At 37.4% G+C, this 27,961-nt stretch overlaps 1 protein-coding gene across 3 annotated transcripts in view; it reads right to left on the bottom strand.

The window, feature by feature from the left end:
* The window catches only part of PREX1 (phosphatidylinositol-3,4,5-trisphosphate dependent Rac exchange factor 1), a 239,229-nt gene that overhangs the window by 32,316 nt on the left and 178,952 nt on the right, over window positions 1-27,961 (bottom strand). For all 3 annotated transcript variants that reach the window (XM_039351244.1, XM_039351245.1, XM_039351246.1), the window contains 9 exons: window positions 26,717-26,792; window positions 23,456-23,528; window positions 18,668-18,810; window positions 16,013-16,105; window positions 7,557-7,705; window positions 6,891-6,976; window positions 6,547-6,683; window positions 2,052-2,223; window positions 386-573 (listed from right to left, as the gene is read on the bottom strand). In XM_039351244.1, the coding sequence (XP_039207178.1) occupies window positions 386-573; window positions 2,052-2,223; window positions 6,547-6,683; window positions 6,891-6,976; window positions 7,557-7,705; window positions 16,013-16,105; window positions 18,668-18,810; window positions 23,456-23,528; window positions 26,717-26,792 (1,117 nt within the window). The remainder of the gene's footprint in view (window positions 1-385; window positions 574-2,051; window positions 2,224-6,546; window positions 6,684-6,890; window positions 6,977-7,556; window positions 7,706-16,012; window positions 16,106-18,667; window positions 18,811-23,455; window positions 23,529-26,716; window positions 26,793-27,961) is intronic.

Genomic DNA, 27,961 nt, shown 5'->3' with positions numbered 1-27,961 from the left:
GTCTGTTAAAACACAAAACCTGTATCACTGTATAGTCAGCTGTTGCAATAAAAACACGCAAACTTCAGCTATCGAGACTTCTGCATTGTCAGGTCCCACAGTTTTCAGCTGCAGAAAGCCATATAAATGAAATAGCTGGAGTTTGTTTTTACTAAGTTAATATCCCTTCTCCATGGTTATTCTCTAGCTCTGGGCAGCACTTATTCCAGAGAGAAAAATCTTAAAAGCTATGGCCAAATATTAAAATATCTGCCATCAACAAAAACTTCTATTTAGTGAAACCTGCATTTTAATCTAATTTTACTAAAATGTGTTACTTTTACTCATCCTTAATCTCCAGACACAGGAAAAGGAGAAACCTGAATTGAGAAAATAGAAAATAAACCTTTGCTGTGAGGATGAAGGACCCCCTCGGTTCAATGATCTTCTCCAGGACAAAACACTTGATTCCAGCAGTGCTGACGTATTCATAAACAACAGCATGTTCTAGGTGGACATTGTCCACTGTTAGACTTATAAGATGGGCATCTTCTCTTATAGTTAGAGGAGAGTCAAAAGTCTGAAGGGACAAGCCTGAAAATCAAAGTTTAATTACTACAATACTACAGAAACAAACATAAGACTGAGGTCTGTATAGCCTGTTGGCACAATGGAACAGTTCGTATTTATGGTATGCATGTAGGTGCAGTTTATTTATTTATTATATACTATTAGTTATACTTTATTTACTCTCTTCATTTATGAGTTTCATAATAAACACATAGGGACAAATCTCAATGGTATAACCATAAAATATTAATCTTACTTGTTGATTTTGATTCCCTTTACAAACCAGTAAGACTCATATGAAGCCTGGGAAATACTCAGTGATAAAAGATGTGCAAACATTTGGAACATCTGAAAGTGGCAAGTTATATTTCACAGAACTGTGGAGCTCAGTAACAATCTGAACCCAGCTTTCCCAAATGTGCTGTTAGGATTGCCCAATTCAATCACAGCGGTTTTATCATATATAATTTAATTATATATCTCAATTTTTCCCCCTCTTCTGTCACAAATTAAAAATTTGCCTCCCAACTATGAAGGGTGACATTGGGTGGATCGTATCTCTTTTTGATAAACATTTGGTTTTACAGTAAATAAGAAAGTTTGCTCTCAATGAAGCTGTGTAATTCCTTTCAGAGGGAAGCCACGTAGACAAAATATCAAACAGGGATCAGATGCCTTGAATAAACTTCTCCCTTTTTATCTGGCTCATAGTTATAGCCCTTTTCTTGACAGCATTCTTGTTAAGAATCCCACAAATCAGTGGCAAGTATATCACTTCCAATTTAGGTAACCAGCTGAAAGAGACAGGCCTGAGCTGGCATCCTACGTGGCACACTGACTACAATAATTCTGTTTTTTAAAATGCCACAACCACATTGCTCAATATGACAGATGCAGACATGCCAAGACACTATGTAATTAGGTGGTTTGTGGCTTGGCATTGCAGCTACCAAATCAATTACCCTGCACCATCACTTCCAGGAGATTAGTGATTTTCTGTAGTGTGTAATTGATCTACCTGATTTCTTGCTACTGTCTCACTTTTATACAGAAGCAAGAGGCTTGTGTTACACCAGCAAAAGATAATAGTATTTTTCCATTTGCTTCCAGAACAGGTCCTAAATTGACTTGAAATATATTTTAAAAGTTCCCTGCAAACGATTTTAGCACTTTATTACCAAATAATCCACAGGTGTCTGGAGTAGTTATATATAATTGTTTTTCTCCTTGCATCAGTAGTTTTTTTTTCTTCTCATAACACCATTCCCTGAGATATATAATTCAAACATATGAAACTACTTTACATTGAGGCCTACTTTCTTTGGAGTGGTTTAGAAGTTCTCTGTTTGTTTGTTTGTTTATTAAGGGGAGATGGCAATGCCCACACTGGAAACTTCTGAATGTAAAGCACGTAATTCATCATTCAAAAAGAGATTTTCCCTTTTGAAAATAAAGCTACCCAGGTCACTTTCTTCATTAGCATAGAATAAGTTTTCCCATACCTTCTTCCTGCTGGCTGTCATTAAGGGGATCAAGATCTGAATTTTCTTCAATTGAGAGGTTTCCTTTATGCATTTCTGAATGACTTCCATTCAGGTATGAGTTTGAAGCTGCCTGAAGAGCTCCCTCCTCTTCAGCATCTTCATGCGTTCTGTAAACCCACTGGTAGAAACCCTTTCAGGAAAGTAGGAATAACAGAGTAATTCACCAATCTTTAAAGAAGATTTACTATTTGTTATGTGTCATTGTATACTGACTTGATTTTGTCTTCTTTTAGCTTGGTTGTTTGGTTGCAGAGATTTCATTAGCAGACTAGGTAACATCATTAATGGAGTTTCCTACTTATTTACAAGTAGTTCTCAACTTACAGCTGGCCACTTAGTGACCATCTAAAGTTATGACACTGGAAGATGAGCCCCTCAGGTTGGAAGGTGTCCAATATGCTACTGGGGAAGAGCAGAGGGCTAGTACTAGTAGCGCCAGAATGAATGAAGCGACTGGGCCAAAGCCGAAAGGACGCTCAGCTGTGGATATATCTGGTGGTGAAAGGAAAGTCCGATGCTGTAAAGATCTTTTCTCCATAGGAACATGGAATGTAAGATCCATGAATCAAGGCAAGCTAGACGTAGTCAAAAAAGAGATGACAAGAATGAACATTGACATCTTAGGAATCAGCGAACTAAAATGGACAGGAATGGGTGAATTTAACTCAGATGACTATCAGGTATACTACTGTGGGCAAGAATCCCTCAGAAGAAATGGAGTAGCCTTCATAGTCAATAAAAAAATAGGAAAAGCAATACTGGGATACAATCCTCAAAATGACAGAATGATCTCAATTCGAATCCAAGGCAAACCATTCAATATCACAGTAGTCCAAATCTATGCCCCAACCACTGGTGCTGAAGAGAATGAAATTGACCGGTTCTATGAAGCCCTACAGCACCTTATAGAATTAACACCCAAAAATGATGTCCTTATCATCATGGGGGATTGGAATGCTAAGGTAGGAAGCCCAAAGATAACCGGAATAACAGGCAAGTTTGGCCTTGGAGTACAAAATGAAGCAGGGCACAGGCTAATAGAATTTTGTCAAGAGAATACGATGGTCATAACAAACACTCTTTTCCAACACCCCAAGAGACGGCTCTACACATGGACATCACCAGACGGTCAACATAGAAATCAGATTGACTATGTGCTCTGCAGCCAAAGATGGAGAAGCTCTATACAGTCAGTAAAAACAAGACCAGGAGCTGACTGGGGCTCAGATCATGAGCTTCTCGTTGCAAAATTTAGGCTTAAATTGAAAAAAGTAGGGAAAAGCACTAGGCCACTCAGGTATGAACTAAATCATATTCCTGATGAATATACAGTAGAGGTGACAAAGAGATTTAAGGCAACGGATCTGACTAGACAGAGTGCCTGAAGAACTATGGATAGGAAGTTCGCAACATTGTACACAAGAGGTAGCAACTAAAACCTCCCCAAGAAAACGAAATGCAAGAAGCAAAATGGCTGTTCAGGAAGCTTGCAAAATAGATGAGGAAAAAAGGAAGGAAAAGGCAAAGGAAAAAAGAAAGAGAAAGATACACCCAATTGAATGCGAATTCCAGAGAATAGCTAGAAGAGATAAGAATACTTCTTAAAGGAACAGTGCAAAGAAATAGAAGAGAAACACAAGAATAGGGAGGACCAGAGATCTCCTCAAGAAAAATTGGGAGATAGGAAACGTGTTGATGCCTTCCTTATGTGGTACATGAACATGAACGTTTAATGCAAAGATGGGCATGATAAAAGGACCAAAATGGCAGGGATCTAACAGAGGAAGAAGAGATTAAGAAGAGGTGGCAAAACTACACAGAAGAACTATACAAGAATGAGCTTAACATATCAGATAACCACGATGGCATGGTCACTGACCTCGAGCCAGACATCCTAGAATGTGAAGTGAAATGGGCCTTAGGAAATATGAGCAACCACAAAGCTCGTGGGGGTGACAATATTCCAGCTGAGCTATTCAAATCTTAAAAGACGATGCAGTTAAAAGTGCTACATCAATTTGCCAGCAAATTTGGAAAACTCAACAGTCCGGCCAAGGATTTGAAAAGGTCCAGGTTTACCTTCCAATCCAAAGAAACGGCAATGCCAAAGAATGTTCAAAACTATGCACCATGGCACTCACTTACAGCTAGTAAAGTTATGCTTAAAATCTACAACTAGAATCAGCAGTACAGTGGATCGAGAATACCAGAGTACAGGCAGGATTTTGAAGAGGCAGAGGAACTAGAGATCAAATTGCCAACATACGCTGGATCATGGAGAAAGCTAGGGAGTTCCAGAAAAACATCTACTTCTGCTTCATTGACTATGCAAAAGCCTTTGATTGTGGGGATCACAACAAATTGTGGCAAGTTCTTAAAGAGATGGGAGTACCAGACCATCTCATTTGTCTCTTGAGAAACCTATATGCGGGTCAAGAAGCAACAGTGAGAACCGAACACGGAAACACTGATTGGTTCAAAATTGGAAAAGGAGTCCGGCAAGGCTGTATACTGTCGCCCTGCCTATTTAACTTATATGCAGAGCACATCATGAGAAAGGCAGGGCTAGATGAATCAAAAGTTGGAATTAAGATTGCCGGGAGAAATATCAACAACCTAGATATGCAGATGATACCACTCTAATGGCAGAAAGTGAAGAGGAACTAAAGAGCCTCTTGATGCGGGTAAAGAAGGAGAGTGCAAAAGTTGGCTTGAAACTCAACATTAAGAAAACCAAAATCATGGCATCTGGCCCTCTCAATTCCTGGCAAATAGATGGGGAGAAATGGAGGACCTCAGATGGGGACTGCAGCCAAGAAATTAAAAGACGCGTGCTCCTGGGGAGGAAAGCTATGGCAAATCTAGACAGCATACTAAAAAGCAGGGACATCACCCTGCCAACAACAGTGCGTATAGTCCAGGCCATGGTTTTCCCAGTTGCAATGTATGGCTGTGAAAGTTGGACCATAAGAAAGGCTGAGCGCCAAAGAATTGAGGCCTTTGAACTATGGTGCTGGAGAAGACTCCTGCGATCCCTTGGACTGCAAGGCGTTCAAACCGGTCAGTCCTAGAAGAGATCAACCCTGACTGCTCTTTAGAAGGCCAGATCCTGAAGTTGAAACTCAAATACTTTGGCCACCTAATGAGAAGGAAGAACTCACTGGAGAAGGGCCTAATGCTGGGAAAGATTGAGGGCAATAGAAGAAGGGGACGACAGAGAATGAGATGGCTGGATGGAGTCACTGAAGCAGTAGGTGTGAATTTAAATGGACTCCAGAAGATGGTAGAGGACAGGAAGACCTGGAGGAACATTGTCCATGGGGTCGCGATGGGTCGGACACGACTTCGCAACTAACAACAACAAAAGTTATGACCAATTTTATGACCAAGTTCCAAAATTTCAACTGCTGTTCCCCACACACACAAGGTCACATGTCAGGCGCTCAGCATTTACAGCCATTTGTAGCATTCCACATTTTGGGCGACATTTAATTCCAGTTTTTGGCAAAACTGGCCCAAGTAAACCATTCATTTGCTATTAACTGTGGCTTTAACAATACTGCCATTTGTGTAAAAAGGGTCATAAAAGCAAGTCAGTCTTGTGGATAATTCTATTTATGACCATCACAACTTATGGACGTCATGTGCAGGCTCCATTATAATTGTAAGTTGAGGACTACCTGTGTATTGCAATCTTGGTGAGGGAATGATCTGTCCCATAATGATTCCTTGATTAGGTACTGTTTCTTTCTTGATTGTTTATCTGGTGCTGTTTCCTGGGTTGCTTCCTTTTTTGGCTTTTGATTTTACCTTTTCTAAAAAGTTACAGACACGGGGTTTACTCTTATATGTCTGCTGATGACTGTCTGAATGCTGATCTTTCAGAAACTCCTTTACACCTTTGGACTTGGCTTAGTCTACAATGTCGATAGTTTTTCCAAGACATAAATAACCAACTGTATAACCCCTACAGAAACTAAGTTAAGCCTTCTGCATTTGTACTCATTTTCCCTTGTTCTCTTGCTTCACCTTCCCACAAAACAACCAATATTCTTCATTACACCATCTGGAATAAGAGAATAGCAAACTATTCCTGAATCAAAACCTCTGTATGTGTTGTTATCTGTCTTTGTACATTGCCAGGAGTTGATCTCAACTGGAGGAAAGCTTCCCTTTTTAATTTATAAGGAAGAGCACAAACAAATCTAGGGCTTTGTTAGCAGGGTTTATTCTTGCAAACTAAAAGGGAAGTTATCTATTGTATCTGTTAGAATACTTGTGACTGAAAGAAATATAAGGATTTTTATTTCTGAACGGCTGAAGAAAGGATTTATTTAGCAGATTAGTTTTCATCATGAGATATTTTCTTTTTCCTCTTCTCCCTTCCCAAATCATTGTAAGAAAACACACTGTAAGAAAACCCATCCCTTCCTTCCCACACCTACTTACTTACCCGAAATTCCTGCTGCCTGTTCCTGTATGATGAAAAATGATCCAGAACTTCAGTGTAATTTTCATTCATCACATTATTTCCATTTACTTTCAGGATACATTGGCCTGGGTGAAGCCCCAAAGCTGCTGCTTCTGATCCTTAAAGGGCAGACAGGAGAATCTCTTCAGATTTTCTCAATAACAGGATAGATAGATGATGTGTTTACATAATATATAAAAAACACAGTGTAAAATGTTGTGCTTTTAAAAATATATTTCCTTGTTAATATTTTTGAGATTACAGCTTAATGTTATCAACAAGTATTAGTGTTATCAACAAGACACATGTCGATATTCTTTCCTTACCTCTCCCCACAGCATGGACATAGGGTGGTGCTTCTCCGCATATCTGGAAACATAACGTGTCATTGCAATCTGGAATTTTGATAATCCTGCCAAAAATTAAGAGAATTATATATAAGAAAAATGTCTTGACTGGCAAGGGATTGATATTATGTTCTGTTTAAATTATTCTATGTAAGTGGAGATCTAGGGGTATATTCTACAGGGAATTCTCTGACTAAAAGTCAAAAATCAATCGCAGCTCCTAGTATGCTGTTTATTATAAGTGAGACTACCAAAATCAACAGACTATCGAAAGTGAAATAAAAGAACAAAGAAGTACTAATTATCAGGAACATGCTATTAGAAAGCTTTATACTAAAAATGCTGAATTAGAGAATTATTTCATTATTGTTAAAGATATGTTTTCCCCAATTCAATTTCAAGCGTATGTTTAAGCTATTAAATCAGACTCATTGGATAAACCTTGTGTAGTCTCTTTTATGGTTAACAGAAGACAATGAGTCATGCCTTTGGAATCTAGATTTATAGTTACATTTGTTCTCTGAATGAGGGGCACAAGATTATAAATCTATTATGTCCATATCCACATGTGTTCTCTCTATCTCCCTTGGAATATGCTTCCCACAACTAGAACCATCTCATGGCTGCATTTTTCTAGGATCTTACTCTTTAGATTTGGTGGCCACAAGAAGTCGAAGAGGCCGTCGAGAGCAGAAAGACTGGTTTAAGATGGTCTCAACCTCTTGAAATGAACGCAGGAACACAAGATCCTCATTCATGGAATAAATTTTTCGACCAACCTGCAAGCCCGCCATCTGAAATGATGCATAAATATTACAAATTGTGCCACACTATTACGCGTGTGAATTAGAACACAGAAGATAGTTAATTAGTATATCTTTTCCCCAAATTTTGCTTTGGAGATCTCTATTTTCTGGAAAGCTTATTAAGAACTGAAATATATAAATAGGTAAGCTTCTAGGGGGGGAGGGATGACCAAATTTTGATGTAATGAAAGTCTGACTACTGTAAGAAAGCATCCGGTATACTTTAAAACATTCTTGTTATTGATGAGACAAAAAAGGGCTCTCAAGAATAAGAACAGAAGGAAATATGCCTTAAAACATACACTGTGACAACACACTATGTTCATGGAATATGTTCTGACATTCCTTTGTCAATTGATTTGCTTTGATGGACCTAATTGGAAAATAACCAGGAAATACTAGGGCCAGGGGCTAAGAGTGTGAAAACAGAAAATAAATTCTGGAGATTAATTAATTAATTAATTAATTAATTAATTAACTAGTAAGCAATGTATATATATATATATATATTTACATTGCCCCCAACAATCTGGGTCCTCATTTTACCTACCCCGGAAAGATGGAATATTAGTATTGCAAAATTACTTTCAAACTGTTGCTAAAGAAAACTACAAGAACATGTCTATGAAATCAGCAGGATGCAAACTCAACTCAAAGGAGACTTTATCTTGGGAGAAGAAAACCACAAGGGTGACAATGGAAAAGAGTCCAAAATCAAAGCTTCATTCTAGGTTTGATATCAATTAATATTTTTGGATTTACCGAAATTACTGCCATCTTCTTACCAATTCTATAGATAACTTTCAACAAGTTACAAAAAGAACCAATGCACAACCATGCACTTGGTAAATAAGCTGCAATGCATAAGTGTACAATACATTTAGAAACAAACTGGAATGTCAAAAAACTGGCAACAAATTTAAAACGATGCATTTAATTGAGATAGTTATCATATTTCCTGTTTCAATTCCTAATAACCAGTATAGTTAGCTGGATGTTGACTTTCTATGTTAGCTTTTGTGTGGACATAGATCAAACAGTTGTTAGATACAATTAAATTAATTTTCAGACAGCTGGTTATCAAATGTTTCTTCAAAGCAGAGAAGTAAATGGGTCTGGGGAAAAAAACTTCTTGATTTGTTTCTTCATCTTGACGGACTGTGACTGAATTTAGTATGAAACACACACAGATGAAATATCAGAATAAATTCCATCAAATAGACTTATTCAATCATCTACAGAGCTAACAATTTGCCAGAGTTGAAAGCATTTATTGACAAGGCTATATAATAATAATAATAGTAAAGTTGGAAGGGACCTTGGAGGTCATCTAGTCCAACCTCCTGCTCAGGCAGGAAACCCTATACCATTTCGGACAAATGGCTGTCCAGTCTCGTCTTAAAAACTTCCAGTGTTGGAGCATTCACTGCTTCTGGAGGCAGGTTGTTCCACTGGTTAATTGCTCTAACTGTCAGGAAGTTCCTCCTTAGTTCTAGGTTGCTTCTCTCCTTGATTAGTTGCTTCTTGTCCTGCCTTCAGGAGCCTTGGAAAATAGCTTGACTCCCTCTTCTTTGTGGCAGCCCCTGAGATATTGGAACACTGCTATCATGTCCCCCCTCGTCCTTCTCTTCATTAAACTAGACATACCCAGTTCCAGCAGCCGTTCCTTATATGCTTTAGCCTCCAGTCCCCTAATCATCTTTGTTGCTCTTCTCTGTACTCTTTCTAGAGTCTCAACATCTTTTTTACATCGCGGTAACCAAAACTGGATGCAGTATTCCAAGTGTGGCCTTACCAAGGCATTGTAAAGTGGTATTAACACTTCACGTGATCTTGATTCTATCCCTCTGTTAATGCAGCCTAGCACTGTGTTGGCCTTTTTGGCAGCTGCAGCACACTGCTGGCTCATATTTAGGTGATTGTCCACTAGGACTCCGAGGTCCCTCTCACAGTTACTACCATTGAGCAAGGTACCCCCCTATACTATACCTGTGCATTTGGTTTTTCTTGCCTAAATGTAGAACCTTGCTTTTTTCACCACTGAATTTCATTTTGTTAGATAGTGCCCAGTGTTCAAGTCTGCCCAGATCCTTCTGTATCTTAAGCCTGTCTTCTGGAGTGTTGCTTATTCCTGCCAGCTTGGTGTCGTCTGCAAATTTGATGAGTTTCCCATCTATCCCCTCATCCAAATCATTGATGAAGATGTTGAAGAGCACTGGGCCCAGAACAGAGCCCAATAGTAAGTTGTGATCTACTTTATCAAATGCCTTACTGAAGTCCAAGTAAATTATGTCCACAGCATTCCTCTGATCCACTAATTTTGTCACTTGGTCAAAGAATGCCGTAAGATTTGTCTGGCATGATCTATTTTTCATAAACCCATGTTGGCTTTTAGTAATGACTTTGTTTGCCTCTAGGTGTTCACTGATTCATTGTTTGATTATCTTTTCTAGGATCTTCCCAGGTATTGACATCAGGCTGATAGGTCTGTAATTTCCTGGGTCCATTTTTTTTCCCTTTTTTGTAGATGGGAACTACACCAGCTCTTTTCCAGTCCTTGGTAGTTCCCCTGTGCTCCAGGATCTTTGAAAAATATAGTTCAGTGGTTCTAAGATCACATCTGCCAGTTCCTTGAGGACCTTGGGGTGTAATCCATCTGGTCCTGGTGATTTGAACTCGTCTAGTCTGGACAGGTGCTCACTTAACATTTTCTTGCCTATCTTAACTTGTGTTTCAATTGTTTTTTATGGCACTATTTTTGATAGGTTGGTCTGTTTTTTTCCTTTTGTGTAAAGACAGATGCAAAAAACGAGTTAAATAGTTCTGCTTTCTCCCTGTTGCTTGTCACCTTCTTGCCACTTTCACCCACTAATGTACCAATCATTTTCTTCACTTTTTTCTTGTTTTTTACATGTTGAAAGAAGCTTTTTTTGTTATTTTTGACTTTGGTCGCAAGCCTTAGTTCATTTTGAGTCTTGGCTTTCCTCACTTCGTCTTTGGAGGCTCAGGCTATTTGCTGATATTCTGACTTAGTTATGTGCCCCTTTCCACTTTCTATACTTATCCTTTTTAAGTTTCAATTTGTCAGAGAGTTCTTTATGCAGCCATCCTGGTTTCTTTTGAGAGCTGTTATTTTTCCTCTTTGTTGGTATTGTGCTAGACTGGGCTTTTATTATCTCATTTTTCAAAATTTCCCAAGCTTCTTGAGTTGTTTTCCCCTTGAAGATTCTCATCCATGGAATCCTTCCCAAGCCCTCTCTAAGTTTATTGAAATTAGCTCTCTTGAATCCAAAACTTCTGCAGAAGCCTGAAAAAGGTACAAAGGTATTCAACTTGAAAGGTTTCTAGATTATTGGAGAAGTATCAGGAGTGATTCAGTTTTGGATCGGGACATTTTTCACCTCCCCATAAAATTAATAATTGGTTTCTTTTGGGCTTGAGCACCCAGTTGGAGTATAAGGATAGTAATAATGTTGTCCTAAGTCAGTGGTTCTCAACCTATGGGTCGCGACCCCATTTGGGGTCGATCGACCATTTCACAGGGGTCGCCAAGCAAGGCTGTCCGCCATTTTTTCCCCTTTTCCAGGGGTGCCTTACCTCCCTTGGGCTGGGCCAGCTGGTGGCCCAGCCGGTGATCGGCCTGCTCTGTCTCTGCCGCTTGCCAGCTACGCCTCGGCCGGCGCAGGGGGCGGCACCACGCATGCGCGGCACTCCCAGGCAGGGAAAGTCCTCAACTTACGACCGGTTGGGTAGTCCTTGACTTACGACCGATTTAGTCCTCTACTTATGACTGGTTGGGGGTCGCGGCATTAAAAAGGTTGAGAACCACTGTCCTAGGTGATTGCAAATATTGAATAATTACTAAAAATTATAAATTATTTTGAGTATACTAAAGAATTTTATAAATGTCATTACTGCTAATTGTTATTGATGACCCTAGCCCGTGAAACCTGACTCAGGACAGAATCTGCTGCAGTTTATGCTGTATTTGTATTTTACTGGCATTGTACTATGTTGTACTGTACTGTATTGTATTCATATAATATAGCCAGTTTCATGTAGTAGTTAAAGTGCTGCCTGGTAACCATGAGATTGTGAGTTCTAGTTCTGTCTTAGGTATCAAAGCCGTCTAGGTGACTTTGAGCCAGTCAGTATCTCTTAAATAAATGACTGCACATTTTCAACAAAGCAAACTAATGGATTAAAGCAGAGGGATTCTTGGATTGATCATTGCATAGGAGTTGAGATTACAAGAAAATCTGCCTACTGTAGCTTACAGGTAATCCATTTGTTTAATGAATGTTCGAAGTTACAATGGCACTGGAAAAAATGACTTTGGTCCTCACGCTTCTAACTGTTGCAGCATCCCCATGGTCACCTGATTAAAATGTATGGGCTTGGCAGCCAATATGTGAGTATCTCAGTCATGTGGTCACCATCTATGACCTTCCTAGCCAGCTTCCAACAAGCAAAGCCAATGGGAGAAGCTGGATTTGCCTAATGACAGCTTAATTCACTTAATAACTGCAATGATTCACTGTGTTCTGGAAGCACAATAAAAGTCAGCTATAGAGACAGCATGAGTTATGTCAATATATATATATGGAAGGAAAGCATCCATATTGTGGCCATGAAAGAATGCCTTCACACTTCCTCTATATAGCAAAAGGATCCACTTATAATTCTGATAATATTCAGTGACAACAATATGTAGAAATTCAGAAAATCAGAAAGAGCATGAATATTTTTTCAGGGAAATATAGAGATGTTGGTTGTTTTCCAAGATGTTCTGAGTTAAAAGGTGAATTATTGTCTTGTTTTCTTTTTATATATTGCCAGGAATCCCAACCAATTGGGGAATTTATTACTGTTGCACATAAATTAATGAAATAACTACTGGTTATCCCAAGACCAATGCCAATTTATTATTTTTGTGGGTAAGCACATTTGGACTAACATGCAGTGCAGTACACATAAACAAGAAAGAACAATAAATTTTCATGGATTTTTTCTAAAGATCTACAGAAAGGTTACAGGGGAAACTGTTCATTTTTGAAGTCTTATTGGAAGAATTTTAACCCTTATGATAATATTTTGTGTGACGTTTCTTCTATAAATAAGAATTACATTTATTATTAAAATATGTCCCTTTCTACTAGAATAAAATTTCAGGTCAATCATATGCTTATATCTTATTTAATTTCTCAAAAAAGTGCCTCAGTTAACTTCAGAGTAGTACGAATATTTTAAAAAAAATACTTTATATTTGATACCAAGAATGAGCAAGGTTTTCTAATGAATTTTGGAATTTTTAGAGAAAAAAACAAACAAACTCACAATCCTAACATTTTTCTCAGTCATAAATAGATTCCTGGCTCATGGTCACCATAACCACAGTTATGCAAAACAATCAAACTTCCAGAATATAATATGCAATTATGCATCCACTACATTTTCTGTATTTTCTCCTGGACTTCAAATATGTTTTCTGAATTGCTTGATGTACAAAAGACTATATAAATGAGTCCATATCTTATTTCTCTTGTTAGTCATATAGTGCCAATAAACATTATTTAATGTGGCATTTATAATCCTATAAATATCACCAAGATTTTATAGCTCCCAGTCTTCAACCTGGACAGCATCAAGCCATCAGAGAGGTATTAACCAATGATTTATACCCACTTAAGCTGTTACTTTTGCCAGATGCAAATATCAAAAGACAATTAATGACCTCAAGAATTGAATAAAATATTATTATCACAAGGTTTCAAATCATGGACAATTGAGCCAAAGACTCATAGCAAAAATTTAAGGAAAGAAAGCAAAAGGTTTTTTGGTATTTTTTTAAACCTTTTTTAAAAAAACATGCTTGCCAAATTGTGTGCAATGATAGCCTTTTCTGTTCCCAACAAAAACCTTTTAATAGAAGACTGTCCTGTGAAACTGATTAGTCAGCCAATGGTTTATTGAGAAGTTCGGCTCTTAAAATACTTTCTAAGCAGATATCATCAATCATGACCAAATAGATAATCAAGCACAACCTTCTCCAGTCAAATGACCTCTGGATGGATTGAAGTACAACTCCCATTATTCCCACTCAGGATGGCCAACGTCTACACATAAGAACTGTAGTTCAGTCTTTCTTTAGGGTAATAGGTTGTAGAATGCGGATCAAGCAAAATCATTTACAGAAACTGGTTAGGATACAGAATGTTGCCCTTGAAAATCTAAGCAGGTCTCGGCATGTTTAGCAAAAGAAAAGATAACATCCAGTATTTCCTTCCATGTGAGAATAATTGATCTCATCATCTAATCATTTCTTGTAAACAAGGGACTTTTTAGTGAGAGACCAATGGGAGCAATAGTCAAGTAATGTTTGCAAGGAGAGGATCTACCTAAGGTTTGGTTCAGCATTTGAAATGATTAGATTAGTGAAAAAATATCATTCTTTCAGGATAGTCAAACAAATAATTTAGCTCAGTTTCATGGTAAAGATCACATTTTCCCAAGCTCATGGCCTCCAGGTGTTCACAGTTAGTTTTTTAACCCTTTTATAAAATTGGAATACTGCATCCAGTTTTGGTCACAATACAAAAAAAGATGTTGAGGCTCTAAAAAGAGCACAGAGAAGAGCAACAAAGATGATTAGGGGTCTGGAGGCTAAAACATATGATGAACAGTAGCAGAAACTGGATATGTCTAGTCTAACCAAGAGAAGGACTAGGGGTGACAGGATAGCAGTCTTCCAATATTTGAGAGGATGTCACAAAAAACAGGGGGACAACCAAAGCACCTGATGGCAAGGCAAGAATTAAACTTATGAAAACTTATCAAAAAGAGATCCAACCTAGAACTAAGGAGAAATTTCCTAAGAGTGAGAACAATTAATCAATGGAAGAGGTTGCCAGTTGTGGGTGGTCCATTACTGGAGGCTTTTAAGAAGAAATTGAATAGCAATTTATCTGGAATGATATAGGGTCTCCTGCTTGAGCTTGGATTAGAAGACCTCTAAGATCCCTTCTAACTCTGTTATTTGGTAATCTGTATTTTGTATAGACATAACATCTGAGTCCTTCCTTGGATTATAGGCAGCCCAGAACACTCCTTGGTTTACTGAGTAATTTGAGGATATGAATTAAACAGATATACAGCTAGACCAGAGTTACACTGCACAAGTTCACTTACTGTGTTGTTCACTTACTGCTGGTATCAAAGAGGGCTTATTTTTCCACCTTCTTTGTCTCCTCAATGAACATCTCACATACACATATACTCATCTCATGGTCTTATATGCTGAGATATTCAACATATGCTGCATCTTAAATTTCATTTTATATTTTTGTTTCCCACCTTTTCAGTGTAAGTCCAGCAGGTGTCAGCACTTTGCTGATCTTGTCTGAACTTCAAAAGATAAGCAAGTCAGACCTGGCTATTCGACAGCTCATTAGGCAATCTTAGATTGCCTAATGGTACACTAGACTGAAAAGTTGCAGGAACTGAAAAAAGACAACAGCCAACCAGTTCCACACTGTTGTTAAAGTAACTACATAAACATGTCCATATAATCATCAAGAGTTGAATATGATTCAAGGGAGTCTTTCTTATCTCAAATGCTCTGCTGTGCATATACTCTCAATTATCAGTGTTATGATCATCAGAAAATAATTATTACTACCATATATAGTATTTTAATTTCCAGCTGTCACACTTCTTTTTCTTAAGAACCCTATAAGCATTTCATGGAAAGCTGGTGATCAGGATCTCTTGCAGCATTTTATTTTTAACTTCAAAGTAATTATGAAGGCTATCAATTTAATGAGGAAATAGCTCTGTAGGTGGGTTGTGGAGTTAACCCTTTCATTTGATTCTCATTTCCTGATCTTAATCCTTTTTCCTAAGATATTAATCGCTCTGCCACAGAGAAAAAAGGCAAACCACTTCCAATGTTTGAAGATCGAAATGCAGATTCATAGCAAATAGCTTTACTTTTACAAAAGGTACATTATTCTGGGCTTTTATTGATCACTTCAACCAGCATTCACAACCTGATACCTTTCAGATATGAAGGCTTACTGTTTGGGAAATGAACAAAATTTTAGTCCCAACATACCTGACATGTACTAAGTTGACAGCAGTTCACTGAATTTTTCTGCAAAAATGCTAGATCCAAGGATGCAAAACTTTTCGGTATACCAAGGCAGTTTAATGAATGAAGCATTCAAAGTTTTGCCATTTTTTAAAACACATGAAACTCTGCAGATCTATTTGGGGTTATAAATCACAAGTGCTTACCTCTGCATGTGAACCCCGGTGAACAGACTTTACCACAATGGCTTTGTTCTTTTCTTCTATGTCAAATCCATAGTCATCCTCTTCTGGAAGAACCTAGGACCATATTAAAAAATAAAATCTTTAACACATAAAGGGATTTTTTTTTTTTTGCAAAAAAAGATTAATCAGGTTCCAAAGAGTTTTCCTATTTTAATTCTTTCTTCAAAACTTCAGCATCAACTGAAAACAAAATATTCTTCATTTCTTTCCATTACTTTACATTACAAAATCAGTAAACTAAAAACTTAGAGGAGAATCATATTCTCCTTTAGCCTTTAATGATATAGTTTTGCTTATTTTTTTTTTTTGAATGATGGAGATTTTTTACTGAAGTGATTTGTTAAGGAAAGCTGCATCCATACAGAAATGCAGAGTTTTAATTGCTTCTTGTTTCAGCTCAGTAGGTATAATTGATGCCTTCAAAACAGTGACTGGCATACAGCTCAGATCAAAGATAAAAGCTGCTGAGAGCTAAACTAATAGTGGGCATGATAATTTCATGTTTGTACAGGGTCTTAATCAAATTATGGATTAGGATCGTTCTTAATCCAAATTATATCAGGAAACGTTACTTCCTGCAAAAGCCTTTTTTTTAGCTAAGATCTTTGGATGAAGGCCTGTTCTTCCCTGGTAATTAATTACAGATATCTTTACTTAGCAACCATTTGTCAGCAACTGTTAAAAGTTACAATGATGCTGAACAAATGGTAATTACTAGCTGTTAAGTTCTAGAGCAGGCATATCAAACTCGTGACGTCACATGACATCACACGACTTTTCCCCATTGCCGGCAATGGGGTGGGTGCAGTTTTGGTGTGATGCATCTGGCCCATGGGCCGGCAATTTGACATGCCTGTTCTAAAGTCAATTGACTCTAATAAGGAAACTCATCAATTTCATTTTTATTTGAGAAGATTTTAGAACCATTTGAAAATGCACCAAATGATTTTTTTTTGTTCTTTTTCCAAAGTTATGACTACAATTCAACAAAATTCATGTGGAAAAATCCTCAGCACTGCACTGTTGGGATGTTAACCAGAGCAAAATATTTTTAAGTATGATATACTGGTGATTTACTTAATATAAAACAATTTCAGCATAAATAACCTTTGATTTTAAACTCCCTTCAAATCTAAAACAGAGTTCCACAAAGTTAATATTAAATGTAATCTCAGCTCATTTGTGCAAACATTTATTTCTATATCCATCTAGCTTTTCATTCAATTTAGCAGAATTGTAGAATAATATTTCATCCACCTGAAGAATCAGTACTCAGTAGTTACAACTTTTAATAAAAGTCTATTCACAAATTTGAGGATTCTCCATCTTAAAGCACTATGCACGGTTGTACAAGCCAGTTCATATTTAACAAATTTATGTCGGTGCTAATGGCCTGGTTTAGGAAAAAATTAAAGTTAACTATTTTTTAGGTAAGCTACTTTAGATGATATTAAGAGTCAACTATCAGTGGTTTATGCTGTCTACAAATGTCAGTTTCTTCATGTCTAAACCACAGTGATAGGAAATTTAATCAGATCAACAAGTTAGTTTCTGCCTCTTTCCAAAACTGGGTCTCCTATATCAGGGCTTTTCAACCAGTGGTACGGGTACCACCTGTGGTACATTGGCACCTGGCAGGTGGTACGCGACCATCCTAGAAAAGTGGTAGGGGGAATGAGCTGAACTGGTGGCAGCACCGCACAAGACTGAGTGAGAGATGGCTGGAGCTGCAGGGCAGTCAGCTCAGCGGAAACGCCAGGATCAGACCCAGGCTCCAGCTGGAGCTCGGTGCTGATCCTGGTGCTTCTGCTGAGCCCTGAAGAAGCACCAATCAGCTGGAAAGCAGCACTGATCCTAGCACTTCTGCTGAGCCCAGAAGAAGCACTGATCAGATGTTGCAGCATCTCCAGGGTCTTGTGATTTACTATGACGGTCACAGTGTCCCAGGGTCATGTGAAGTGACTAAAACCTGCTGCAACCACCCAGCAGATGGAGGGGCAGGGAAATAAAAACCAAATACCCCCCTATCTCACCCCCGCTGCAAATCCTCAACAGAAATGCTCACAATAATGAAAACCTCTGACAGGAGGAAGAGCGCGGCCGGGTGGGCGGGCAGGTGTCTTGCTCGGCTGTGCCTTGTGGGGCACTTTTTTCAGTGCCATTGTAACTTCGAACAGTCACTAAGCGAACTGTTGTAAGTCGAGGATTACCTGTACTTTATCACTTTTTTTTTTTTTTTGGTCATCAAGTTTTTGACACCTTGCTGGGCGACTGGTGGTACTCGGATGGTGCCATATCCTAAAAGTGGCACAATGGGTGAAAAGGTTGAAAAGCCCTGTCCTATATCAATTCCCATAGGCCAAGTGATGCAACTTATTCCTCCGTGGAAAAATGTACAATTGTTCTTGGCTTCTGAAGTGAAGCCCGTAATAGATAGTCCTCAACTTATATGAAATATCCATTCGTTTTTTCATAGAAGGATGCAGTTGAAATACCTCTCTAGAAGGGTCCAGAGATGGGATTTTGTATTTACAACAGATTAATTGGTACCAATGTGTCAGAATAGCAAGATATTTAGTTAGAATTGAATACATTTGTTTGTTTTATTTTTCTTACCAGCAGACTTTTAGCTAAGATGTTTTCAATAAGCTTGAAGTCATTTCTCAGAGGCTTACTCTTGGAATTTGTACCTTCCATCTCCTCATCAGCATGAAAACGGAAGTACTGAGACTCATCTCTGAATTCACTCTTCTCCAGTACTTGAGACCAAAAAGTGGGAAGCAGGAAAACATGCCATTACTTTCATAAATCTATATGAATCTACAAATATAGTCACAGTCTGAAATTAATGTCAGCCATTGCAATCTTAAAGTTCACTTGTCTATGAACAAATCACCAACAGGAACATCATATAGCTATATTTGGTTTCTAAAGAATCTCTCTTCCTTAAATGTCTGGGATTGGGTGCTGAACTTTGGGTTATGTCCATGAATAGGATCATTTTTCACTGAAAAGCATTACGTTACATCCTGAGATAATTCTCTGAAAAAGCTTTCCAGAAGCATGTGCTTTGTCCTATCTGGGTGAAAGAAAAGCTTTTAAAAAATTAAATCAAATTAACAATGTTTCTTTCTGGAAAACAGACAATTGACACTGTAGTTACAGAGAAAAACTCAGTGTGAAATTTAATAGGATTCCTCCAACATAAACACAATGTTCAAAGCAAGTTTTTGGCTTAAATCAGTTCCTTCCCTTTCCTTATCTCTCTGCCCATTTTCAAACTATAAATTGATGGTTTGTGTCCTGCTAGCCCCCAATGGGAAAAAGTTGTTCTCTTTGCATCATGTCTGACACTGTGTCCCTGCAGCTAGGCATGAGCCTAGCTTTTACACTGCTGACACAGAATCTAAAATATCCAAGGGAGGACACAAAACAACGGCTGCTTTTCATCCATTGCTTGGAAAAAATCCAATTGGTAAACATAGGTCCATTGTGAGGTTTCCAAAGACCAGCCCATTTCATGAAAAACTGAAAATGGACATAGTGCTAAATTTACTTCTCAGCTGCAGCTCTTCTCCTTCAGCACTTTTGAAGTCATTTACTTGTCTGAAATGCGTCAACCCAGTTTGAATATGGAGGTCATATACTAATAGCTTCAGAAGTAGTATTATCTATGAAAGATATATAAAAGAAATGAACAGATGCATCGCTTATCACCCATTTTTATAGTTTATTCAGATTTACTGAACTGGTCCTAACCAGTCCTACTGAACTGGTATCATATAGGGAGAATCAATTTGGTGTAGTGGTTATAGGCACTGAGCCTGAAATCATGTGTTCTAGTCCTGCCTTAGGTATGAACCTAACTGGGTGACTTTGGGCCAGTCACCCTCACTTAGCCCTAAGGAGGCACCACTAGAAAACCACTTCTGAAAAATATCGCAAGAAGTTCACTTGCCTTTTGGAAAAGCATCTTTGGGACCTGGACAATTGAGAATCTCCACAGACATATTGCAAGAAAACTGCATGGACTTGCCAAAATTACCATTTGGTTGCCAAGAGTTTGACTTGAAGGCACAAAAATAAGTATCACATTGCCCCTTCTTGCAGTTATTTCATTAGACAGTCCATATTGACATGATAGTAGCCTTTCCGAAGCTGGACAAAAGTTGAACTATCATTGTCATAATTCTTAGACCTGTGAATTACGGGGACTATAATCTAACTCCTCTTATGGTAAATAAATCACAATAGTCTGACACAGAATAGGCTCAAATTATTTTCTCTATTTCTCATGTTTAGCAATGAATATGGGAGTTCAGTCATCCCAAACAGCACCTTCCATGAGATTGGGGTATCAGTAAGCTTGGGGGAAACCTGAAGTCTGAATAAATGAAAAATATTACATGAATGATTGAGCAGAGAGTCCAAAACAACCTAATAAGGGAAATGGAACTAAACCTAAATAAAGGACAGAGCAGGTTCAGCTCCCAGCATTCAAGCCCAGCAACAGTTAAATGGTAATGTCCATAGCCCCTGCAAGGTCCAGTGTTGATATTTACCTTGATGCCTTAAAACCTTTAGCGCAGGTATCCATGAAACTCCTCTGCGCTTTGTTCCTGTTACTATTAATACAGGGATGGCTGCAAGTGTTGTAAGAGTAGAGGAGATGATTCACCAGAAGGCCTGCCAGCACCTCTGATAAATTAGGTTACACAGCATAAATTGGAAATGTACCTGCCTAAGGCCATAGAGGAAAGCTGGAAACTGTGCTAGAGTACAAAGATCAGTGGTCTCATAACCTCAAATACAATGTAAATGGTCATCCCATTAATAACATATAATTCTTTGGGGCAAGGGTCTTTAGTTTATTATTAAAGTATACATATGGCATGCTGGGTAAAACCATGCTTATAAAGTATCTTTGCTAATTCAAAAAGAACATTGTAAGAGAATAAATGCCAGTTTGCTCAAGAGGAGGCTCAAATAATTTGTTTTCTAGGAAATGCTCTCTGTATTTCTTAAATTTCTTTCTTTTTTCCTATTTTTCCTTCGAATGCCCAGAATACAATAGTTATCGGGACAAGAATTTACAGAAAAGTGAAAAATAAATTACATTAATTAAAGCTGCCTGAAAAGATGCCAGAATAATCTGAAGCTGTTGTGTCTTCCTGTAGTTCTAGTTTATTGCAGAGCAAACAAAGAAAAGAAAGACTCTTGATGTGTGTGGAAGAATTGCCTTTCATTTCATGGAGCCTTTGCTACTCACTGAAAGACATTAGTATACAGAGAAACCTGGGAAGCAAAATCCAAGTTGAATATACTTCTCTTATCTAATAATATCCCTGATGAGTTTGTGTTCTAGATGGAGGGTTATGCTATTTATTGTTTACATTTTTAATTCTTTTAAAAAATATTTATTATTTTTAAGAAGAAAAAAATGAACATAAGCAAGCAAAAGGAGAAAAGAAAAAAAGAAAAAGAAAATGATTCAGAAACATACAATCTATAAGACAGGGGTGTCAAACTCGCAATGTCACATGACATGTCACGATGTATAGCAACTTCTTTGCCATTGCCGGCAATGGAGTGGGCGTGGTTTCGTTATGATGCATCCGGCCTGCAGGCTGGCAGTTTGACACCCCTGCTATAAGCCAACAAAGGAATTACAGCACCAGATTGTACAGTTAGTGCTCAGGACATGTTAGTGCTCAGGTGGTGAGACATTAACAATAAAAAAAAAGTATATTAAATTATTTTTATGAGGTAAGGATTTTAATTGGAGCTGGATGAGACAAGTATGTAAAATAGGCAGCTAATATGAATTTGCTAAATATGCTAAATATACAAAAGAAAAAGGAAAAAACTATTAAACATTATAAATATTAGTTTCTAACTTCCATTTGTTGTACTCTATGTACACTAGAATAGAATAGAATAGAATTTTTTATTGGCCAAGTGTGATCTCCAATACTTGCAGATTTTTAACTTTTTTATGTGCTTTTGATTTCAATTCTTTTTTTTAAACCCATACTTTGAATATTTATATTTGCCTTGCTGCAAAATATATAACAGGTAAGGAAGTTTTCTTGCTTAAATAGGATTAGACTTTTATGTGAGTGTATGTTGTTGCTTTTGCCATTAGTGTGTACTCTCAAAGTTAAAGTTCTAGTCTGATATCTTTGGTAAAGTACCTCTTTTCAAATGTGCTAATATTGTCCTTGCAGCCATAAGTGTACGTCTTAATAAATTATTATTATTTTAAAAAAATCATTTATTGATTCATTCATTTATTTTATATGGAAAATACATGAACCCCAGTACAAGCTGTTAGCTGTTTCAAAAGTATTTCTTAAACAAAATAATCAACAAATGGACTGATTGCCTTCTTTCCCACCAATTCTCAAATCTTCACAGATTGGACTAGGTTTACATGTCACACAAAGCCATACTCTGGTTAACCATTATTTACTTAACCTCAGTTGGTAGGGCTAGAAAAGCACATTAAGTTATAAAATGTGGCTTACATACCACAAAGTCTGGGTTCATGCAATATACATAAAGCTAAAGCTAAATGAATCGTATTATAGTTGAGCTAAAACCTCTCTTCTCTTATTACTCTCTCCTGTACATAACCCAATTAACCCATTTAACGCGCAAGGATTCTCTTTTCTTTTCTTGTTTCTCTTGCCTCACTTTCTTGCTGATTTGTGACTTGCACACAACCAGATAGACAGACAGAGAGATAGATGGAATAGGGAGTGAGGGAATGTAATTCCCATCCTCAGTGTTACAATTCCCATCTTCTTTGCTGCTGACTCTATGGAATGATACAACTGAATTGTAATTTATTTGCAAATATTTTTCTTACCAGGGGAATCTAGCATTTGAAGACTGATTTGTGAAGAACTGAGGGGTAAAGGTCTTTACCCCTTCCAAACATCTTTTAAGAAAGGGATACTTTCCTATCACCAAGAGGATCTAGTGAGATTCTGTGTTGCTTCTGTCTCCTACTTTTGAGTAACTAAACCTTCCCTCACTAGGAGACACGCACTGGCTCCACCAAGTTTAACTATGACTACTTCTGCTTTTCAAATGTACAGTAGCTCTTATCTTAAAAAGATTATTTGCCAGAATTTTACTATTTTTACACAGAAGGAAAGCAACTAGAATAATTGGGCTTGTCTGTTGCCTAACAGTTCAGTTTAGTAGCTATTGAAAGCAACTATTCCCACTGCAGTACCTTTAAAATATATTGAGAAAAAGATTGTGATTCCAGGAGATGCAGTCCAGAGGGTGCATGATCTTAAAAAGTCTGTCATAAAATTGATCACATTTGTTGGTTAAAGAAACAAAGTTAAATCCTTGTTAATTGGTTAGGATAAGGAGGAATTAACGGCTTACCATGATGCATAAAACCATTGTTACAAAGCCCAACTCCCAGTGCCACAGCTTCCTCTCTGGTCTGACAGTCTCCCTAGTAACAAGAAAAGATAAATGTTACACCCTGGGCAAATCGTAATTCAAACAATCCTACCACAACTAGATCCCAGTTCCCAAATGAACAGAGCAGAAAGAAACAGTAGAAGTAATTAAAACAGGACTCCCTTGACTTAAATCCCATTCACTCCTAAATATAGTACCTTTTGTCTTCCTCAAGCTTTGAGAGGACAAAGACCAGAATCTCATAAAGGAGCTGTTTTTAACAGTACACAGTTGCAGCCAGTTGTCTCTACGCAGAAGCTTTCTTTACTAGCAATATAATCAAAGCCATCTATAGCTGGCTTTGATTTATACATACCATAAAATATCAGAATAAAAGGCAGCAGAACCTACTGAAGGAACGCAGTAATAATAATTCCTTACTCAGACTTCTCAAAGATCAGCTTTAATAGGGTATAAATACAATGAAATATCATGTCTGAGTGCCCCATTAGAAACAGCTGCTTAAAATAATACATACAGCTTCAGTCATATGATTTCATTGTATTCAGGCTAATATTTCTAGGAATGATGTAATAGGTGTTTTTGGCTGACAAGAAGAAAGCGGAAGAAAAAAAAGAAACACATTTATTTTGGTGCCAGATCCCCATTTTATCTGCTCAACCACTTGTGTGGGTGGCCCCTTGGAATGGAACTATATAGGCTCAACTCCATATGGCAAGCAGCTCACATGAGCCTCTCCAACGAGAGTTGGGCAATTCTAAGTTTATTAGTGTAGTTTCCTCTCTTTAGCAAAAGATAATTCCCACTGGAATACATTTCCCCTCTGTTCCACTTGAACTTAAAGATACTTTCTCATTCCTCAATCATACCAGAAACAATGCTCATAGATACTGCATAGTTGCAGTTCCTGGCCCACTCTAAAATGCACAATTTCTTATTGGAAAATTCAAAGTAACATAGATATTGCCCTTAGCTTGAAGTCCCTGCCTTCCTTAGATTCCTAAGTCAAACTAATCAATGGTTTGGAGGGAAGGCTTAGTTATGAGTTTTGCAAATTCTTTTCTTTTCATTAGAGAACTTTGCCCAGCAAAGTTAATATAGAAAGGAACAAAGGAGGGAAGATGGATAACTCTGTCGGCTAAGCAAGGGGTTGGAACACACAGCACTTCTGCTCCACTTCCTGGTCTATACATGGACAAATCTCCATGGTTTCCAACTGCAGGATAAATTATGGCCAGGAACTTTCAATAGCAATAGGATAAAGTAGATTCATTTGGCCTAGCAACTCATTCACACCCAGGACAATAAACCAAGCAAGGCAAAGACTGAGTCTTGTGAAAACTACTAAACAGATCTTTAGTAAGTCTAGAGTACATAATAGTTTTAAGATGACACTATTATATGCACCAAACCCCTCAATTAGCTGTTATAATTATCGATACTCTTTCTAGCCTTTTTCTTATCTTATGATCTCAGAAAAAGATCTGTAAATTAAGACTTTCATTTTGCCTCATCTTTTGTCTCTAAAGTAGTTTCTTTACTCTATGCCCATTGCTCCCTTTTTCATCCTGCACCAGAATGAAAAAAGAAATAAAGAAACTTGATACTGTCAATCTCTGTTTTTGTCCCTGGGTGGTTGCATCAAAAATAAGGTACTAATTGGAAATGAATAGCAAAACCTTTCTTGATGAAAGGCAGTCTCCAGCACCAGGTACTTGTACCAGCTGTGGAAACTAAGAGATGATAGGGCCACCAGATCAGGGCCACAAAAATTGGACATCCATTATATGATAGCAAAATTGTCTATATCACTTTGCTGTTGAATGGTCATCTGGATTTCTGCAGCTCAAATCTGGTAACTCTAATACAGTGTTTCTCAACTTTGACAATTTGAAAACACGTGGACTTCAGCTGCCAGAATTCCCCAACCAGCATAGAATTCTGGGATTTAAAGTTCATATATCTTCATGTTGCCAAAGTTGAGAAACACTTCTTAAACTTAGGTACAGTTTCCGAAACTGCTTTAACCTGTGACTGGATTGCACAATTTAAACAATATGTATACAGCAGTTTCAAACTATTTTTAATTTAGATCAACCACACACTATCAGTGCAAAATAAGCAAATTCCTTTTTTTAATGGGCAAAGTGTTCAGATCTGGAAGTGCTGATCAACACTATTTCACAACTTTTTAATTGCATCATTATTTATGTGCCCTAACATGCACCTTTCCCATTTTAACATCCTGCCACATGGCTTCTTTGCTTAGAAAGTTATTACAGTGAATTTATAAATGCTACCATCTAATTTTACCCCCAGATGAGTTTTAAACTGATATTTGTTTGACACTGTTCTTAAGCTAGCCTTTGGGAATCTTACAAGAAATAGCACATAAAAACAGTGACACAAACTTGGCTAATAATGCAACTAGATTCACATATTGCCCTTTGCAAACAGCAACATTCAAGTCAAGAGTTGACTGAATCTATAACTTCTCAAATGTTCTCCTCATAATTGGAGATATAATACAAATGGAAAAAGAATGGCCATAATAAAATAGGAAGACCACTTCTCGATGTTCAGATAAAGAATTTTTCATACTTGATATCTAAGCATAAATGGAAGCTCTGGTATCCTAACATAGGATTAAATGGGGACAATTTGTTCCAGACCACAAGAAATTGTTCTGCAGTAGAAAGCTATTTAAACAGTGTTCTGATAACAGATCTGACATTTTTCTTTCACAAGAGTAGTATTTGGATACCAACAGCTGTATTTGGATTCTTATCTTGCTTATAAGCTTCTCAAAGGCATCTGGTTAGCCAGTGTCAGCACAAGGTATTAATGGACTAGAATCTCAATCTTAAATATTTTTATTAAAAGTGTAGGTTAAGTTGAAGTCAAGTTCATGCAACATCAGTGGAATAATAAGGCATGTGGGGATTATTTTAGAATTGTTATTTGCCCACCCAGATTAAGCTTCTTTTATGTTATTAGAATATAAAAAGTTAAAATCTGGAGCATTCTTATTTCATCTCCAGTCTGTAAATTCAATATTTACAGATACCAAAGAAGTTCTTCTGGTTGTACTTCAAAGGCTCCAACAGTTTATATTTTAATACTGTGTGGAATAATTCTATGGAATAACATTATAAAATGTGAAAGAGTTGAGGCTGAAGTCAAAGAAGAAAAACATCAATATCTATATGATCTCATTACCTGAGCAATCAACCAATCCACTAGTTTATATGCTGGGATCACTGATTTGTACGTCTTCAAGTGATAATCTCTATCTCTACATCAGAAAAGAAAATTAGAAGATAGTTAAAAATTATGGTTGGGGAAACATATTTTTAAAACGTCAATGCCAAATTTTAACCTGGGAGAGAACTGACAGAAGAAAACCACTTTTCTCTAGACTTTCTGCTGTTTATTGTTTAAATATTTGATTGCACGCTGTAAACAGGAGAAGGGATAGTCTGGAATGACAGGAAGAAGAGCTGCTACCAAGGAAACCGTCAGATAAAAGAGGCTTGAGCCCAGGATAACAAAGTAAAATAGTGTCTCAGACAAGCTGCTTGTTAGTTCACCCAAAGATCATGGGAGGGAGGAGGGAAGCACATTTAGATTTGCAAGTTTCTGTTACTATTGCTGTTACAACTAAAGTAGTTCTGACCCACAGAGCATTGATTTTCAAATCTGGTCTCCCTTGAAGGGCTGATACAGCCTTTTCAAATCTAGTCTCCTCTATATTGTGGGACTGTAATTCCCAGAATTCCATCTGACCATACTGGCTAGCAATTTTTAAAGTGATAACCATATTACATCTGGAAGCTACTAAGTTATAAAATACTGCTATTTTATATCATCAATACATTTAATCATGGCAGCTCTTTTGAAATAGCCAGAAGGAGTCAATTTTGACCTAAAGCTCCTTTAAGAATGTATTTCTCAAACCTCACCATATTTCCCATCAGTCTTATACATATTATCTCTCATTTCATGTATGTTTGTTGTATCTTTATTATGCATCAGCAGAGAGCTATATATCTCTTTAGGGAACCAATCATACTGGAATTATCCCCAATCATGTTTTACCTTATTTGCCACTTTCCAAAATTTGCAATGATAATTCATGAGTTTTGGTTGTTAATTATCAGATCTACTTGTGGATCTGATTAAACTGATTTATTGCTAATCATGCTTGTGTACAGGAATCTTCTCAACTAATGGTTAGCACCTGCTTGAAGTTAGATAATGGTCAACAGAATTCAATTGAAGTTGAACTTAATTCGCTTGTGGCTACATAAGGATTCTAGGCTGATCTCACTTGTAACTTTGTCCACAGGTTCTGCCACTTGTTCTCCTCATTAATGCTGTTGAATCTAATTCCATGCATCGGTGTCAGTGTTATTTCTTTGACTAATTGACTATTTCTTTTTGTCTGACTTTCAAATTATTTTT

This window comes from Crotalus tigris, unplaced genomic scaffold (assembly GCF_016545835.1).
Source record: "Crotalus tigris isolate CLP2741 ecotype Arizona unplaced genomic scaffold, ASM1654583v1 scf7180000018371.15429387391:27106975, whole genome shotgun sequence".
Classification (NCBI taxonomy): domain Eukaryota; kingdom Metazoa; phylum Chordata; class Lepidosauria; order Squamata; family Viperidae; genus Crotalus; species Crotalus tigris.
Note: the sequence above shows the minus strand (reverse complement) of the source record. Positions and strands in the feature narration are given on the sequence as shown.